Here is a 17554-nt window from a genome sequence, read left to right on the forward strand (position 1 = left end):
GGGAGGAGGAATGAGAGAGAATGATGGAAGTATGGTTATCTTAGAATTTTACCTATGAAATTCATGAAATTTGTTCTCTTTCATTAATAAAAATTTATAAAAAGAGTATACTTCATTGAAAAAAAAAAGAACTAGCATCTTCACATTTTCGTCTATCTCTTCTTCCAGTCCTATTTTCACCAACACAAAAAGCTACAATTTTCAGGATTTATTTATCATAGCATATTATATCTCCATTACTGTTTAATCTTTTTTAAAAAGATATATTTATTTGAAAGTCAGAGTTACAGAGAGGCAGAGGCAGAGAAAGAGAGAAACAAAGGTCTTCCAACCACTGGTTCACCCCCCCCAAAAGGCTGCAATGGCCAGAGCTGGGTCCATCCGAAGCGAGGAACCAGGGGCTTCTTCTGGGTCTCCCTCATGGGTACAGGGGCCCAAGGACATGTGCCATCTTCTACAGCTTTTCCCGAAGCTGCATCAAAAGTGGAGCAGCTGGGACTCAAACTGGTTCCCATATGGGATGCCAGCACTGCTGACGGCAGCTTTACTTGCTATGCCACAGTGCTGGCCCCACTGCTTAATCTTACTATCTCCTTGTTAGACTGAGTTCCTTAAGGATTAACACAGCATTTCCTTACATTTTAAAAATCTTGACATGAAGCATAAAGCTGTAATGTCATATAACAGATGTTCAGTAAATGCACATGAATAAATGAATAAACAGGTAAATAAGAACATAGAACTATACAAGAGAGAGGAGGAAATAGCAGATTAAGACCAGACTTAAAGAACCTTAGGGAAATAGGAAACTGCCTAACATTACTTTAGTTGTTAGGCCAATGCCTTTTCCCGAATTCTGAGTTGTTCCTAGCATATTATATTTAGTCTATAGATGCACCAACCACACACACTAATATTAACAGATTTATGTAGTTAGAGAATTTTAAAAGGATACTCCTGAATGGGAGGGTGATCATAAAACCAAAAGGATGAAAGCTGGGTGATAATGCCGTTCCCTCTGATAATGCAGGATCACATTCTGAGTTGGGGAGTCACAGAACCAATGAGTATGTCCATGTATGCTAGCTATTTTCAATATTTCCCTATATGTTTCTCTTTCTATATGTGCTCACAAAATGTTTAAAGAACAAAACATACATATGTTTGTGTATGTATATATGGATATATATAATATTTGTGCCATTGCTAGAAGTGGTATAGTTTTCCATAGCACTATAAGAGCTTCCATGAGGAAAAAAAATGGAGAGAGAGAAGAAGTGATGTTTTGGTGATCCTGAAAAAAAAATCAGACAGACAGCAGTAACAAAGCATGTGGCTTGAGGCTTGAACTCTGAAAAGATCATTCTTGGCACAAGTTTGCTGCAACATAGTAACTAAGCAAACAGCAAATGGGTGTTCAAGTGGTTCCTCCACTAAGAAATGACAATCACAAGTGTGTATGGAAAGTAATTCTATCTTTCAGTGTTCTTAGACAAAACACAGAAACTGTTTATATCAAATGAAGTGAAGTACAAGAAACATTTTCTCAAGTGGCCTGCCCTTTTCTAATGTCTTTCTAGTTTAGAAAATGGACTTGAGTTTTGAAAATCAAGGGTTTTTCTTAGTTGTGTGAGAAGTAAAAGCAGAAATGCAAGAGACAAGGCCAGACTCTGGCCAGGGGAAATACATTGTTAAGTAAACACTGACTGATGACATCTGTGCTTCTTACATTACCTTGGGATAAGTCAGTCTGGCAGGTGTTCTGGTTTGGGCTAGGAATCTGGCCAGTTTTCTGCTGAAACTGGTTTTCAAGAGCCTGATTACTCAGAATTATACTATCTCTCATCCCCAGACTGAGGAAGTTGATGGAGAAGAGGAAGAAAGTAAGATTGGCTTCTTAGAACTGTATTCAGCTCTTTGTGTGGGAACTAGCTCAACACGAGGGAATGCAAAGAGAATTGAACCCTGCCCCAGCGTTTTATCACAGCTGAATCACTATCAGGACATCTGGGGAATAAATTAATCTGAATAGACTCCATTGTGTTTCTTTCATGATATCTTGATTAAAGAAGGCAGGCTGTATTATCCACATAAAGGTCATCTTTTTTTTTCTTTTTCCCCACTATTCCCTTAAGTATCACACAGGGAAATGTGAGGAAACATTGAAGGCTGCAAAACTGGCAGTTACGCTGAAACTGTTCCCTAGAATATGATATCTTAACACTGATCTGCTTCTTTTGCACTTTTTCTTTTCTTTTTCTTCTTTTTTATTTCCTTACTGCTTTTTGCTTATTTTACTTCTCCTCCTCCTCCTCTTCTTTTTTTGTGGTTGCCAATAAAAAATAACCAATATTATGAACTGAACACAGAAACTTTGCAAGCAATCTCTATTTTATATCCCTATTAAACAACACATACTGAGATACATCAATTTCAGCTTCCACCTTTGATATCTTGATATCTGCTTCACATGTAGTGAAGCAGTTGTCGTAGAGACTACTTCCCTTCCACATTAGATCTGTGAAGCTCTGATTAAAAACATTAGTGAGGTTCAAATTTTCTCTCTACTCTGCTATCCCTGAAATAAAACACTGCAGTGAAAAACTGTAACTTAAACAGATTTCAAATAATTCAGAGCAGTTTTCCCCAACGCAGAGTGAAGGAGGCAGTAAGGCATTCTTGTGGTCAAGCTAGTTTGGAACACTCCAGGTTAAACAAGATCTTATTATGGAACTCAACAGAGCCTATGAAATGCCAAAGTACATTGCCAAACTCTAATGGAGCCTATAGTAAATTGTGTTTCTTAAATTAACCTAACCATGGAATTCTTTTCCCCATGGAGCATCTCATGGTGTTAGTGTTTGATTAAACATTCCTTGAAAAACACCACTTTAAAGATCTGCAGAACATGCTATTTTAGCTGGAAATAGTACAGAAATGCCCACTTTGCACATTTCCTACATTCAAGTAAAACCCCTTCACTAAACAGATGATTATGTTCCCAAACTCTAGTAAACTTGAACAAGGGTTGAAAGGTTTTCTGAAATGCCCTCCATGGTTTCCAGTTGAACAAACAGAATTGGAGTAGGAAAGAGCCACCACAGAGTGCCTTGCTGTTAAAAAGAGGTTTTTTTTATCACTATTCTCCTGAGTTGGAGTATTGGTTAAATTTCCTCCAAATCTCTTTCTGACTTGTTCACCGTCATCTCATTTTCTCTTCTCTCCTCTCTTCTCCTCTCCTCTTACTCTTCCTATTCATACCCTCCCCTATCCTCCCCTTCCCTCACTTCCCTTCTCTTCCCTTCTCCTCTTCTCTTTCACAAGCATGAAGGATGGATAGATATAATGCAAGCTGGTGAAGAAAAGAATAATTCTAGCTCCTACTCCCTGGTTCACAAAAATGTCTTCCAATGGCAGCATCTTCTCTCTTTCCAAAGCTACAGTATAAGTGAAAAATACATGCACTTCCAGAGTACATAGCCAAGCCAGATAAACATGACAGGCAGGAAGGTTTTTAAGGTTTAACTACTCATTTTGATAATTTATCTAACACACATGGAAATAGATTGAGCTTTGTAAAATATGGTCCTTGTTTTTGAGAATAAGGACTGCACCTTTAGGGCAAAGGATAATGATGCCTAATAGGCAAATGCCTCACTAAATATATACATACATATATGTGTATATATTTATATGTAATGTATGTGTCAGGCACCAAAGAGGAATTCATCAATTTCACATGCTATGAGAGATGCCAAGATAAAAATTTCAAATTTAAAAAGGGATTTAAAAGATCTAAAGAAAGAGAAGTAAGTGTGGAAGTATGGTGAGGAAAGCAAAATGCAAGGACTAGTCTGAAGGGCAAAACAGCTAAGAAACACACAGTGAGTCAGAGCTCAAATGGTTTACATGACACAACAATGAGTTTGAATTTACTCTAGATTTTATAGATAAAACTTATATAATTATAATCAAATCTGAGTTACATTTAGTTTGATTACTCTGGTGGCAGTCATGTTTGTAGAGAGAAATTTCAAGAATGGACTTGTCAACTGCATCAAATACCAGGAAGAAATGTCATAATTTGATGACTAATATAATTCATTTGACCCAGGATTCATTCCTTAGGAACTGAAGGATGACTTTGGCCACATACTCTTCAGTCATCTGGTACACTGACTCAAAGGCTTTGAAGACGACAATTGGAAATCATAGCTAAGAGGAAAAGGACTAAGAACAACTGGAGTTGTCTGAGAGGAAAAAATACATCAATAAGAGAAAGACTAAAGAAACAGCTCACCCTACAGTAAGTCTGCTTAGAAAAAGAATGCAGAGAAGAGAAATATTTCTCATCAATATAGGAATAATGCATCATTATCTACTATTAATACACATTTAATTTCTCTATGAACTAAAATACTATGGAAAAGCATCACAAGTGACCAATCTTCATATTATCCAGGTGAAATTTATTCTGGGTCAGTAACTCTCATGAAATGTATATACACTGGGGTATATCTGTTAATTACATTTCATATGGAGATTTTTTGTTTGTGTGAAATACACCCTGGATTTAGAGTTTAAGATTAAGAATTGTGATCTGGATTATGTTTGTAATGATAATTGGATGTCTTGAGTTCAATAAAAATATTAGAAAAAAATAAACGTAGTCTTGTGAATTTGAAATCCTTTTAGGTATCCTGAAATTAAGACATGTTTCCTATTCTTTCGGTCCTGTGTAGACTGAACAGTTCCCCAAAAGAAGCAAAATTAAACTGGCAATGGCTAACATACCCCAGCAGGCTTAAGTTTGTTTTCTTTCCTTAACAGAAATGAAGTTTCTTATTTGTCAGACAAACTGTTAGGTCTAAATGTGCTATATAGTTCATAGTGTCATGTGAAGAAAAGCCAAAGAGAAGGAGTCTCCTTTTTATGCATCCTCTAGTGTAAGTTGGCCATCTCCCCAGCTGTTTCCAGCTCAGACCCTAAAGACACCCCAGCTGTAGTCCAGCAGTACATTGTGCACAGCTGACATCATGAGTGATACTGATTTTTCCATACTCTGTCCATCATACATGACAGATTTCAATCTAATGTCTGCGGTATTATCATTTTCTATAAAATTTGTATGCAATTACAACTCCATAAATGCATACTTTACATAAATAACATCCTAATAACCCATAATTTCTCTCCTTTATTGATTTGTTTTACATTTGTGCTCAAAATATATGCATATGGGGGACAGATATGCATACAGAAAAATCCAACCCTCTTGATTATAACCAAGAATTATCTAACAGACAACATAGGTGGACTGAGAGTTTAATTCACCCTGTTTTGCTGCCATGCATGTTTCTAGAGCTAGGCATTACTGTGAAGCAGTACTGTGATTATGAAGGCATTATTAATGTATTTCCTAACTGCCCCAAACTGTAACTCAACTACTAATGCTCAGTAGAAGGCTCTCAGAGAGTTAGACAAAACTGCTGGAATCTAATTCCTCTCCTCCCCTCTGCTGATTTCTCAATTTCTAAGTTTCCATTTCCTCAACAAGAAACATTCTTTTCAAATAGGAGGGCACTTGAAAAGCAATGACAGACCCTGGCCATAGCAGGCACTCAGAAAGGGCAGTTATCTTCTCCATCACATGCTTGCCTTCCTCCCCTCAATACTCCTCAGGATCTTATCTGTGAAACTAGAATCATGAAGCAGTAACAATGAGGCTTAAGTGTTTCAAACACAATATTCAGAGGAATGATTTACTATCCTAAAGTTTATAGACACTATTTAGTAAAATTAAATGACACTTTAAATAACTAGCTCAGATCTGAGTCTCAAGATGAATCAGACTGCAAGCTTTTTCATAGGATAGAAAAGTGAATTTCAAGGAAATTTAAATAGTTAAAAATTAAACTGTTGTGAGCTTGATGGAATGTGTTTTGTAGTTCAAAAAGGAATAACTGCTGGTAATAAGCTGACCAATTTTACTTACTGCATCATCCAGCAAGTTTCCTGTACTCTTTTTGCCAGATGCCTTTGATGAAGGAGAAGGTGAAGGAGAAGGGGCAGAAAGTGTTTCTTCTTGTTCAATCTCTTTTTCCAATTTTATCAATCCAGGAGGCTCCACACCATACCTTTTAAAAGATGCCAGATCATTATATACACATAAAATACAATGATAAAATTACTGTACGTTCATTTGATTATGAACCCTTATTGGAGTAAACTGTTGATTTTCAAAAAAGAACATTAACTTTTTCTAACATTTAAACTGTAACTTTTAGCATGGGGTAAAATACATATACTTGCTAACTTGTATGCTTGCACGAACATATATGAACATACACATACTAACATATAACAAAGAAATAAAAATACTCAACATAATATGTTAAAGAGTCAATAACATGAAGAACCAGGTAAAATTTAGCCCAATTTTCACCTTTACCAGCTTTAGCAATATTAGTGCTATAAATACAGTTCTGTTTTGTAAACAAACTTGTTACTGAGATAAAATCAGAGGGTCACAGGGTCTCAGTCAAGTTTGAAAACAACAGTATCCAACAATACACATTTTAAAATGATTTAACAGAATAAAGTCATTATTAATTATACACCTTTTAGGGACAGAAACAATATACTGTGGGTTACATAGAATCAAAGCTTATGTTCTTAGGAACAGTATAGTTAAAGTACACATAGTGTTACTGGGCAAGAGGATGATCAGCAAACAGACAGAAATAATTTATAATAACAATATGTGAAAAATTGTGTGTTGTAAATTGTACAGGCCATACAAGTTCAAAGAGAAAGGTGGATGGGTTACAGTTGCTTTCAGCATTCTTATTGCCTATAATCATATTTTTCTTAAACTCAACTTAAAATAGGTCTGGTCTCCTAGATATACATCAACTATACCTAGTGGGGCAGCTAAAGATAATTTGGAATTTGAGAGATGTGAAGGGTTTGGGGGACCATCAAGTCCCATTCTTTCATTTTAACAGATAAGAATGCAGATCTGGAGAAGGTATATAATTAGCTACTAGCAGAATAAAGATGCAAATGCACATTTTATGACTTCAGGGCTCACATTATTTTTTATTGACATCCAAATTAGATAATTATGTGTTAGAAAGTTGAGGAAAAAAACTAGAGATTTAAAAATGGGGTATAAAGTATATCATCAAAGTAAATAATCTGTAAGGAGAGTATACACACACACACTCACACACAAACACAATATTGTTAGTACCTTTGATTGAATTCTGCATTACAAAATCATTAAATGTAAAGCCTTACATTTCCATCCTGTTCTAATGATTTGTTATTTTAACTGTTTGAAACACATTTCTAGAGCTAGGCATATTCTCCATTCTTGATGTTTAGTCCCTATAGAAGCTGCACGATAAGTTTAATTCCTTGCCTCTCTGCTTCGTTACTCATTCATCCTCCATGAGATGAAGGGCTTTCAAATTTATAAATCTAAGAATAGAGTGAACACTTCTTCCTGTCGGCAGGAACTGCTCCCCATAGCCCTCCAAGGAGACCACTGCCCTGAGTCTTCTTAGCTTATAACTAGGTACTTAACTGGCACAATTCCCAAGTTCAGTTAAAGACATTAGGCTTGTCTGTCAACTTGAAATTTTAGCTATAAAGGTGATAATTGATATTTCATCTGAAACCACTTTGTTTTCAGATTGCAGAAAGGAAGAAGGGGGGCTATGTGACAAGTGTCCTTTGAGAGAGAAAAAACTATTAAAATCAGACAAAATTTAACTAACTACTACTACCCCCAAAGGCTGTGGTCTGCATAGTATTTTTTGCAACATCATTATTAAACAAAAGATATAGCTACCACTTACCATATTTCTACCCTTTTGTGAATATTAATAAGTAAATGAGGCATTAGTGAAAATGTGCTAGACTGAAATTCTCTAATGACAGAAACCACTATTCTGTGTGAATCACAGCATTCCTAGCTTCTGGCACAGATCCTGGTACACATCAGAAACTTAACAGCTGACAACTGAATGTGAGAAAGCTGTTTATTTTCATATAAGATTGTTATCAGATCCTAAATAAGAATACAATTTCATGGTTTTGGATGCCCAAATACATATCTCATTTTAAAGAATGCAAGTGTTAAATTTACAAAAATCCTCCACAAAAAACAATCTAGAACACTTCAAACCTTGTTGAAATTTTAAATACTTTTTAAAAATTTTTCTATTCACTGTTAAATATGCTGAACTCAACAGAGAATCACATTACCATTGACAAGTACAACATGGAAAATTGCTTATTATTCTTCTCTTCAGTAGAAACTTTGAACAAACTATACCATGAATCTACTTTTAAATTTAGAAAAGCACTTAACCTCTATGAGTCTATTTTCTATAAAGAAAGTGGAAATGGCAATAGCTTGCCCTCGTCATTTATTGTAGCAGTGGAGGGAGAAAAGAGAAAGAATGTTAGACAAGGAATTGCAGTGAACATCTTCAATGATTCTGGCACTGTAAGGCACCTTGACATCTGAACCTCAGTTTTATTTCAATGTAAAACAGAAATTCTAACACCTATGTTGTAACGGTGCTAGAAGGAATTCCAACAGTATACCTGTAATGCCCACTAAAATGTCTGAAACATGGTATAACCTCTCAGATTACTGGTGATAAATCAACTGGTGCAAGAAGGGCTGCACAACAAGGGAATTGCATTCTCAGTTTTTAAAATTGATTATCACACTAAATAAGTTAATTTAACAACATCAGAATTAAGGTGCTATTAAAATGTAAAGTAGTATCATTACTATCATTATATCATTTATGGAAGAATTTATTATAGGCTTTCTTTAAAGATTTTTTTTTTCTAGAATTGTGGAGTATCAGAAATATCTTAGTGCTAGAGTTTAGAAGAGCAAAATATAAGCTCAGCTTTGATCCTAACTTGCCAGACTAATTTGAACAGTCAACCGTTTTTAATTTTCTTAGACTTCTTTGGATTCTTAGTTCCATCACAGTAAAAAATTTGTTAAGTGTGATGTTCTTAAGACAAAAACATAAATTTAGTAGTGAGGTTAAAGAAACTCAACACACTAGAAGTCACAGCCAATTCAAAATCATTCATAAGTGAAAATGTCATATTTGAAAATATAAATTAAGTCGATTGGAAAATATGACCTCATTTGTAACTGTCAGTTGATTCATGACACTTTCAGGAACAGGTTGCATAATTTTTTTCTTTTTCTTTTTTTTTTAACAAAGTGAAACCATAATAAATATGTTAAAAGAGTAAAAATAGGCTTGATTCCATATCCAATACAAACAAAGTAGGCTAAGTTTGAATAAAATTGGTAACAAAATCACACGTGGAAAACCCTGCTCTAGAGATTTTTCTTTATTTGGGAATGCTGAAAATTAGCTATGCCACTGAACATAGAAAACCAACATTGAGCCCCAAATCTCTGCTTATATTGGCTTTTGAATACTTCAAGCTGCCTAAGGTACAGTCAGCCAGTCCTGAAATGCACACTTAAATACGATTCATTGGCTTCCTGTCTGTCTGGAGATGTCAACAGGCTGTAAATCATGAAATTCCCCTTGGGTTGGGATCCTGCACCTGCAAGCCAACTTAGTCATCAAATAGGTCTTTTTAGTGTTCTCTAAAAGGCTGCTTCATTCTGGTTTCCATGACTAATTCTATACCATTTCACATTTCTATTTTGAGTATGAGCTTTTTACAAATTTATACTGTTATTCTTTTCTAGCTATAAGATCCAAGATATTTAGAAGAGGGTAAATGTTCTCCAACTGAATAAAAGTTCAAACAAAACATACCAAGAAGGTTGAATCCATGAAAACCGAATCTTCATTCCTGTCTTCCCCAATGATATTAAAGTAGTGTGAATATTCAAAGGGTAACTTTTTCCCCCTCACATAAAAAGGCAAAACACCAGGTTAAGGATCTTAAGGTTAAAAACTTTATGATGAGATTCTAGAAATGGATTTCTCATTGTTCTGGTACTGAAAAAACACTGAACACTATGAAACAACTGAGTTCTCAAACTGAGCCCTAAGCTAGACAATTTACTCAAACAATTTAGTATATTACAGTTTTCAAACAAAAGGCATCTGGAGTTTGTTTTACTAGGTTTAGAGTGACAACTTTTATAGCTAAATGAGATAAATTCTCTTTTAATGCATATAACAGATAGTTTATAGATGGTTACAAGATAGTTTTTGCTTTCATTTATCTTCTATTGTAGAGATAAAAATAGATTTAGTCTTAGAGAAAAAATCAAACCACATGAAAGCATGTAAGATTCTTAGTAGAGTAATTAATAATATTTGTATAGCAATACTTTTCTTTTAAATAGCATTTCTTTTCATTAGGCCATGGATTGAAATGATGGATTAAAGAAAATGGTCACAAAGTAAACATTTATTAAATCACATAAATCTTATTCCAAATCAATGAATTACTAAAAATAAAAACACTGAAAAGTACCGTTATGATGTTGATTATTGATTATGGCTGACCTCAAGCCAAATAACTTATTTTTTTTACTTTTCTCATAAAGATCATCTTAATTCTACAGTCTGTAAAAATGTTAGATCCATAGTAACTCTTTTCTTCTTTCGAGAGGGAACATCAAAATATCACTGAGGGGGTGGCGCTGTGGTGTAGTGGGCTAAACTTCCGCCTACAGTACCAACATCTCATATGGGCACCAGTTCTTGCCCCAGTTGCTGCTCTTCCAATCCAGCTCTCTGCTATGGCCTGGGAAAGCAGTAGAATATGGTTCAAGTGCTTAGGCCTCTGCATCCATGTGGGAGACCCAGAGGAGGCTCCTGGCTCCTGGCTTAAGATCGGTCCAATTCTGGCCATTAGGGTCATTTGGGGAGTGAACCAGCAGATGGAAGACCTTTCTCTCTGCCTCTCCTTTTCTCTGTTAACTCTACCTCTTAGATAAATAAATTAAAAAAAAATCTTAAAAAACAGTGCTATCTTTGAAAGTATCTGAAGTCTTATTGACTTGCTTCTGTTGAGTCTTTTAGTTTTCACTGGACAAGCATATATTTTATTTTATGCCCAGAAACTAACATTCTTTTGAAATATTAGAGGAGGGATTTTACTCTCCAGTGATGATAGCTCTACTTAGTTGAAAATAAAATGAACATTTACTCATGAGAACAAATTAAGTGATCTCATTCTCCCATCTCAGAACTCAGAGAAGACGACAGGTCTCAAAGGACCTTCGCTAAGTGTCCCCAGGCTGGAGAATTTCATAGCAGGGAATCAGAAATTTTCTCAGAATCATTTTCAAAATGATGTCGATGCTATTAAGATGAAGTTTGTGTGTTCTAGAGAAAGAAGAGTTTGGAATAAACTGTAAGACAGCATCATTATCAGTGATGAAAGCTCAAAACTTACAAGATCGTTTTGGGGATTCTGCTGAGGTCAAAATCAACTGGTTCAGTGTGCAAATTAATGTGTGATCCTTAAAAGCCATTCAGCCAAATTACTTATAGTTTTGGCAAAGCCATTTTAACTCACTAATATGTATGTTCCTCCAAAGAAGAGTAGGGGCAGGAGGGAGAACAAATGTAAGCATTTGGATATAGGTTAAATATATTTCAAGAAAATCTCAAGAGATTTTCCCTTTTTTTTCCTTCAACTAATATGCTTCAACACAGGGTGAAGCTAGTAAGATTTGGGTTTAATGGGTTTTGCTTAACAGGCACAATTAAACTTCTATTGAAATAAAAAACTCAAATGTATGAATATACAGAACATTAAACAGACATTTTTTACTTAAAACGCACAGTCTATCCAATTAATATTCAACTGTTTAGCATCAATAAAGTATCAATTAAAGATCACCAAGAGTAATCCTCTTCAATGAAGATATACCACACTTCACACCACTCAAGTGGATAAACATAAACAGCCAAAATTATAAACTAGACATTGTGATGTAAAGGTTATCTTAACCCTTACATGATTCCTTTATCAGTTAGTAACTTTTATAATGTAATTTAAAAAATAATCATTGCTTTTTATCAACTCAAATATATAGTTGGGTCAGAAATGGAGCAACCCAGAGTCACAATTTTAACATTTGGGGGTGGAGGTGGGTCACTTTCTAGAATGCTTCACCTTGAAATGGACAAGACCATTATGATTCCCTTTCATTAACCAATATTTTAATTTGCTTTACATTATATGGCAAGGGGAACTTTATGTCAAACTCAGAGCTGGAGGAAAAGAGATTCTTAAATCATTTCACTACTGGGTAGTATCTTTTACTTTGATGACATGGCCAAAATATGTTCATTTCGGTGGGATTCCTAATCAGAGAATTCATGTGATAAAAGCATAATTACCAAAAAAAAAAAATCAAGAAAACAGGCAAATACTACAACTCAGAGAGGAAAATAAAAAAATTCATGCTAATTCTAGATGTAGAACAGCTCCCTTTTTTTCCTGTACATCGCAACTTTCAGAAGCAAGATAATTAGATCATTTAAGCAACACAGTAAAATCCAGCATTTTGGGATATTTTATTGGTATGTTTAAAATACATAATGCTTTGTTAGGTAGCATCTCTTGGCCATCTATATTTCTGTTACTTGGGCAGTTTGGTGACAGCAGCTCATGTATTCAGTTTTTAATTTGTATGGGTCCCTCCCCCTGTACATTTTAAACTTCCTCCCAAAGCTCCCAATTCCTTGTATTCCTTTTACTCATGAATGTAGCTACTGCAGGTCGGGTGCCACAAAACTAGTGAGAAAGTAGGCACATCAGGGTCCTAAAATAGCAGGTGCTTTTATTCTGCTCTCACAAAAGTCAAGGATGTCAAAGAACTGAGAAGGAATGGAATCCTAAGAAGGAGCCACACACCAGAAACTTGGACTGTGCCTGATTAGTAGACACCCAATAGACCAAAGACTAGTGTGCTCTCCCCAGAGTTTTTCATGCAATTATCTGGGAATAGCATGACATCAAAATGTCACAAATTGTTTTTCCTTTATTCCATGTTAACTGGGATTCAGTAATACTTAACTTGAATTTTAAAAACGAGTCTTCCTGGGGCCAGGGCCATGGCATAGCAGGTAAAGCCATGCCTGTAGTGCCTGCATCCCATATGGGTGCCTGTTGAGTCCCAGCTGCTCTACTTCTGATCCAGCTCTCTGCTAATGTGTCTGGGAAAGCAATGGAAGATGGCCCAAGTTTTTGGATCTTTGCACCCGTGTGGGAGACCCAGAAGAAGCTCCAGGCTCCTGGCTTTGATCAGCTCAGCTCCAGCCATTGTGGCCATTTGGAGAGTGAAACAGCAGGTGGAAGACTTTTCTCTCTCTTTGCCTTTGCCTCTGCCTCTCTCTAACTCTGCCTTTCAAATAAATAAATAAATCTTTTAAAAAATCTTTCTCACATCCAATTATTGTGATACAATAAAATTCATGCATGGTGTACAATGCATTAAGGTTATACTGACCAAAATGATTTTAAAAATTTGAGGTAACATCTATTTACAGGTTCATTTTCTAATGGATAAAAAAAAAATCTGTTAACTGGCAGCAAGTTTTCTAGCAATGCTGTACTTTGCTGATGTATACAACTTCCTTTTCCTTGATTTTTTTTACATAAATCCTCTACTTGAGAGTGCACACCAGTGCTAGCTGTCACTTCACCTTACAAAGTTATCTGATCTCAACCCTAAAAGTATAGTCAGTCCTGAATCACATTTTCTAATCAATTCTAAGTTTTTATTTTGCACCAAGACCTCTTTAAATAAATACAGCTTTATGTCTCATTCTTTGAACTTCATAGAAAACATCAGTAGCCCTGTCTTATGGTTATCAAAATAATACATGGGAAAACATAAAACCTAAGCAAGCTGGCTTATCAGCTCAAGCTCCTTCATCTGCTTATCCACAATTACTTTTCTTCTCTCAGAAGGGTTCAAAAGATGTCCCTATGGAAGGCCAATTGTGTCTGTAATAAAAATACATGAATAATTTTAAAATAATTCCACTCAAAAGTAGAAACTAAAGTTGTTTAGAGATGAGGTGTTGAGTGCAGGAAAACAAAGAAATGGAACAAAAAAGGAGGCTGAATTATTAAATTTTTAAAATTATTAAAAGAGGAATCAAGGAGTTAAGGGATAGAATATAGACATAAACTTGGAAAAAAGAGTTAATTGTCACAAAACACTTCACATACAAGATCCTCCTCTATACCTCAAGAAAGATCGGAAAGGAAAATACATTTGGTTAAAGGACATTAGCAAATACTTAGACATAGTGGTTTTGACAGCAAGATCACAATAGAAGGATGATCATACTAATCATATTTGAATGAGTAGCTTCTCATAATTCAGGCTAAACATCAACAATGAAAAGTTAGTAAGCTTCTCTGTTGCTTGGATGCTAAAATGGTCCACATCTGGACATCATTGCAGTTCTCTGACTTACCTAGCAGCAATCCGGCCAAGCTCTAGCAAACAGAGACACACTTCCCTTGGTTGCTTGTGAAGGACTGGAAGACAAGACAGGGGTAGATAGGGATTGTAAAGCAGCTCCATTGTGAAAAGGTTTGCCAATGACCACCCTGTCCCTCCAACTCCCAGTAAATGAGTCTTCATTCTGATACTCATAGAATGCATGCTATTTCATAGGACATCTAGCTCCACTGAAGGCTTAACATGGTTTTCAAAACACTGTCCAACTTTCTTCCAAAGAGTTATTAATCTTAGGGACCTTGCCTTGAGTAAAGAGCATCCTGAAAAAAATTTTTTTTCAATTAGCTTACATTAGTAAGTCAACCTTGGGTATATATGTAGATAGTAATTATGAAATAATTGATAGATATTTAAAACATACAAGACACACAAGATTATAAAACAAGGGTTGACCTTAATATCCTGAGTCTGCCTTCATCAGTGACTGTAGTGGAAATGATATAATGAATAAGGATGAAAATTGTATACCATAATCCTTTGTTATCCTCCAAAGACAAATGGTAAGTGAGACCATGAAACTTGATACCTCTCCTAATTAAATCTGATTTAATAAATACTTTAGAGAGAAATATTTTATACTGACTGGCAACCTGGTCTGTTGATAAAATGAAAAAATAAGAGTGCTCTTTGAAATAATATTTCTATTTTAATATAATCTGATTACCTAATAAATCTATTTTACTGAGCTTTGGGAACACTCTGTAATGCTGACAAATCATAGTTCATTTGTTGAGCCTACCAGATGAGCATGTACTGCTTATATTACCAGGATTAGAAGATTTTAAAAATGTTATATTCAGCACTAAAGACAATAGACATTATACAAATATTTTGCATTGATATTAGCCTTTACAAAGACAAAATTAATATTCTAATAAAGAAGGTACTAAAATATTGATAAATTTTAAGAAAATAGAAATATTGATTTAATTCTTAAACATAGAATATTTTAACAATACAGATTTCCAGTATTATTTTATTTGCTTAACTTAAATGTTCTAATTCCCACTCACTGTACATTATGGCAGTTATACCTACACTATAATGGAATTTACAGAGTGTGGGGTAATTAGAAAAAAATACTTTTACTTGGATTGTATGTAATTTCATTTGGCTTCGTATAGACATGCACATTTATTATTATTTGGTTTTTAAAATACCACTTTTAAAGCTTTTTAAATAAATTCTCATTCTATCAATAATGCTCATTAAAACAGAATCTATTATGAAAAATTTGAATTATAAAACATTTCCATTCTTGGTAATACAAACTTTTAGTTTCAGCCAACCATTACTGAATTGTCACGAAACTGGTGAAGTAGCATAAAATAAAAATATTCACTATTCACAGTTTCAAGTATACTGCTCGTGACTATGGCTAGAATAACATCAACTTCACAAAGTCGGATACATTAAATCCACTACAGTGAAAGATAACATAGAAACATAGTATCACATTGTCACCAACTGCAGAGGATTATAAAAAAATATCAAAACAGAAGCAAATAAATGAAAATCAATCTTCCTGAATTTCTTATGTTTTTGACTTCTATTTTTAACATATCCATGGTACAAAATAAGCAATAGTTTTCAGTGGGAGAAATGACAATATATAAACAGGGGCGAGGAAGATGTTTAATAGTCTGCTAACACTCTCATCATAACTGAAAGCTGTGTGAAGCAAGTGGCTAAAGCCCCAGGAGCTTTGGATTCAATTTCATGCATTTCTTGATGGAAATAGTGTCAGAACAAAAATATTACTAGTGGGCTGAACTAATGTGTCGATATACAGACAATAAACAATTATAAATTATCCAACACACCTACAATGGTTCTTTAGCCAGTGTACCGTACATATTTTGAGGACTATATAAGCACTGGATGGTAAATGGCATATTTTATAGAAAATCAAATTTGTCCTGGAGATAATATTGTGGGCAATATAAGAAAGACAAATTGACATTTAGGGTGAATTGGTACTGTGTATTTCTTTGTTCCCTCATTTGTCCACAAGAAATTGCTTTTGCTCAACACTGTCAAATGCTGAATCTACCATAGACTTACCAGAAAACTAATTTTGCAAGATGGTAATTAACTGATGATTCATTTTATCTTAACAGAACCAGGCTAGAGGATGTAAGACAAATAAACCTCTTCCCAGCATCAATTATTAGGAAAATGCTAACAGAAAGATAGAGTGTCTGTGACTATAGTAAGCTGTGGAAGACACTGAAATGAAAAAAAAAAAAAAAAAAAAAAAAAAAAACTTTGGGGAGATACAATTTAGAGCGGTCCTATTAAATGTATTTTAAACATTTCATTTACTATATAAGAAGTAGTAATGCTAAATTTAATCAAATTTCAGGGTGAAAAGGTCAATTCGGCCAGCATATATAGACAATTAAAAAACAGATAATCCTTTAGTTACCAACTTCATGTTAAGTACAAAGTTTAAGTACAATTATATTGGGGCATGTCATTATTTTGAAATGGCAAACATCTTGCTGCTAGTTTTCCTCTGTCTCTGAGAATAAAATAATTTAAGTGATCCCATTTTCAATAAATTATCTATAAAGTTAATTACATATTGTATATTTTAGAAGGGTAAATAACAATGCATATCATTATCAGGAGGATTAGAAGCACTCCTTTTAGTGTATTGGGTTTGAAACAAAGCCTTTGCATTGATTCATATGAATAATTTAAGCTCAGTTCTATTTGTTCATTGATCTTTTCAAAAAATAAAGAAAATTGTGCTTATAGTAAAATTTTTAGCAGGAAATACTTTTCACACTATATCACTGTAAAATTTATTTTGGAGACCATTGTGCTTAGTGAAATAAGCCAGTCCCCAAAAGACAAATATCATATGTTTGCTCTGATATGTGGTAGTTAATATAGAATACAAAAAGTATAAGAATGAAACTGACATCTTATGATTTGATTATTTTTAGCCCTTGTCTATATCCCTGTGAAACAGTTGTTTTCATATTTTTTACTTATTGAAACATGATGGTTAGTGGTGTA

The 17554-nt window shown here is 34.5% G+C and overlaps 1 protein-coding gene across 2 annotated transcripts in view; it reads right to left on the reverse strand.

The window, feature by feature from the left end:
* The window catches only part of GAS2 (growth arrest specific 2), a 147782-nt gene that overhangs the window by 62284 nt on the left and 67944 nt on the right, over positions 1-17554 (reverse strand). For both annotated transcript variants that reach the window (XM_062198066.1, XM_062198065.1), the window contains 2 exons: positions 14481-14544; positions 5996-6137 (listed from right to left, as the gene is read on the reverse strand). In XM_062198066.1, coding sequence (XP_062054050.1) covers positions 5996-6137; positions 14481-14544 — 206 coding nt within the window. The remainder of the gene's footprint in view (positions 1-5995; positions 6138-14480; positions 14545-17554) is intronic.

The sequence above is a fragment of the Lepus europaeus genome, chromosome 7 (assembly GCF_033115175.1).
Source record: "Lepus europaeus isolate LE1 chromosome 7, mLepTim1.pri, whole genome shotgun sequence".
Taxonomy (NCBI): Eukaryota; Metazoa; Chordata; class Mammalia; order Lagomorpha; family Leporidae; genus Lepus; species Lepus europaeus.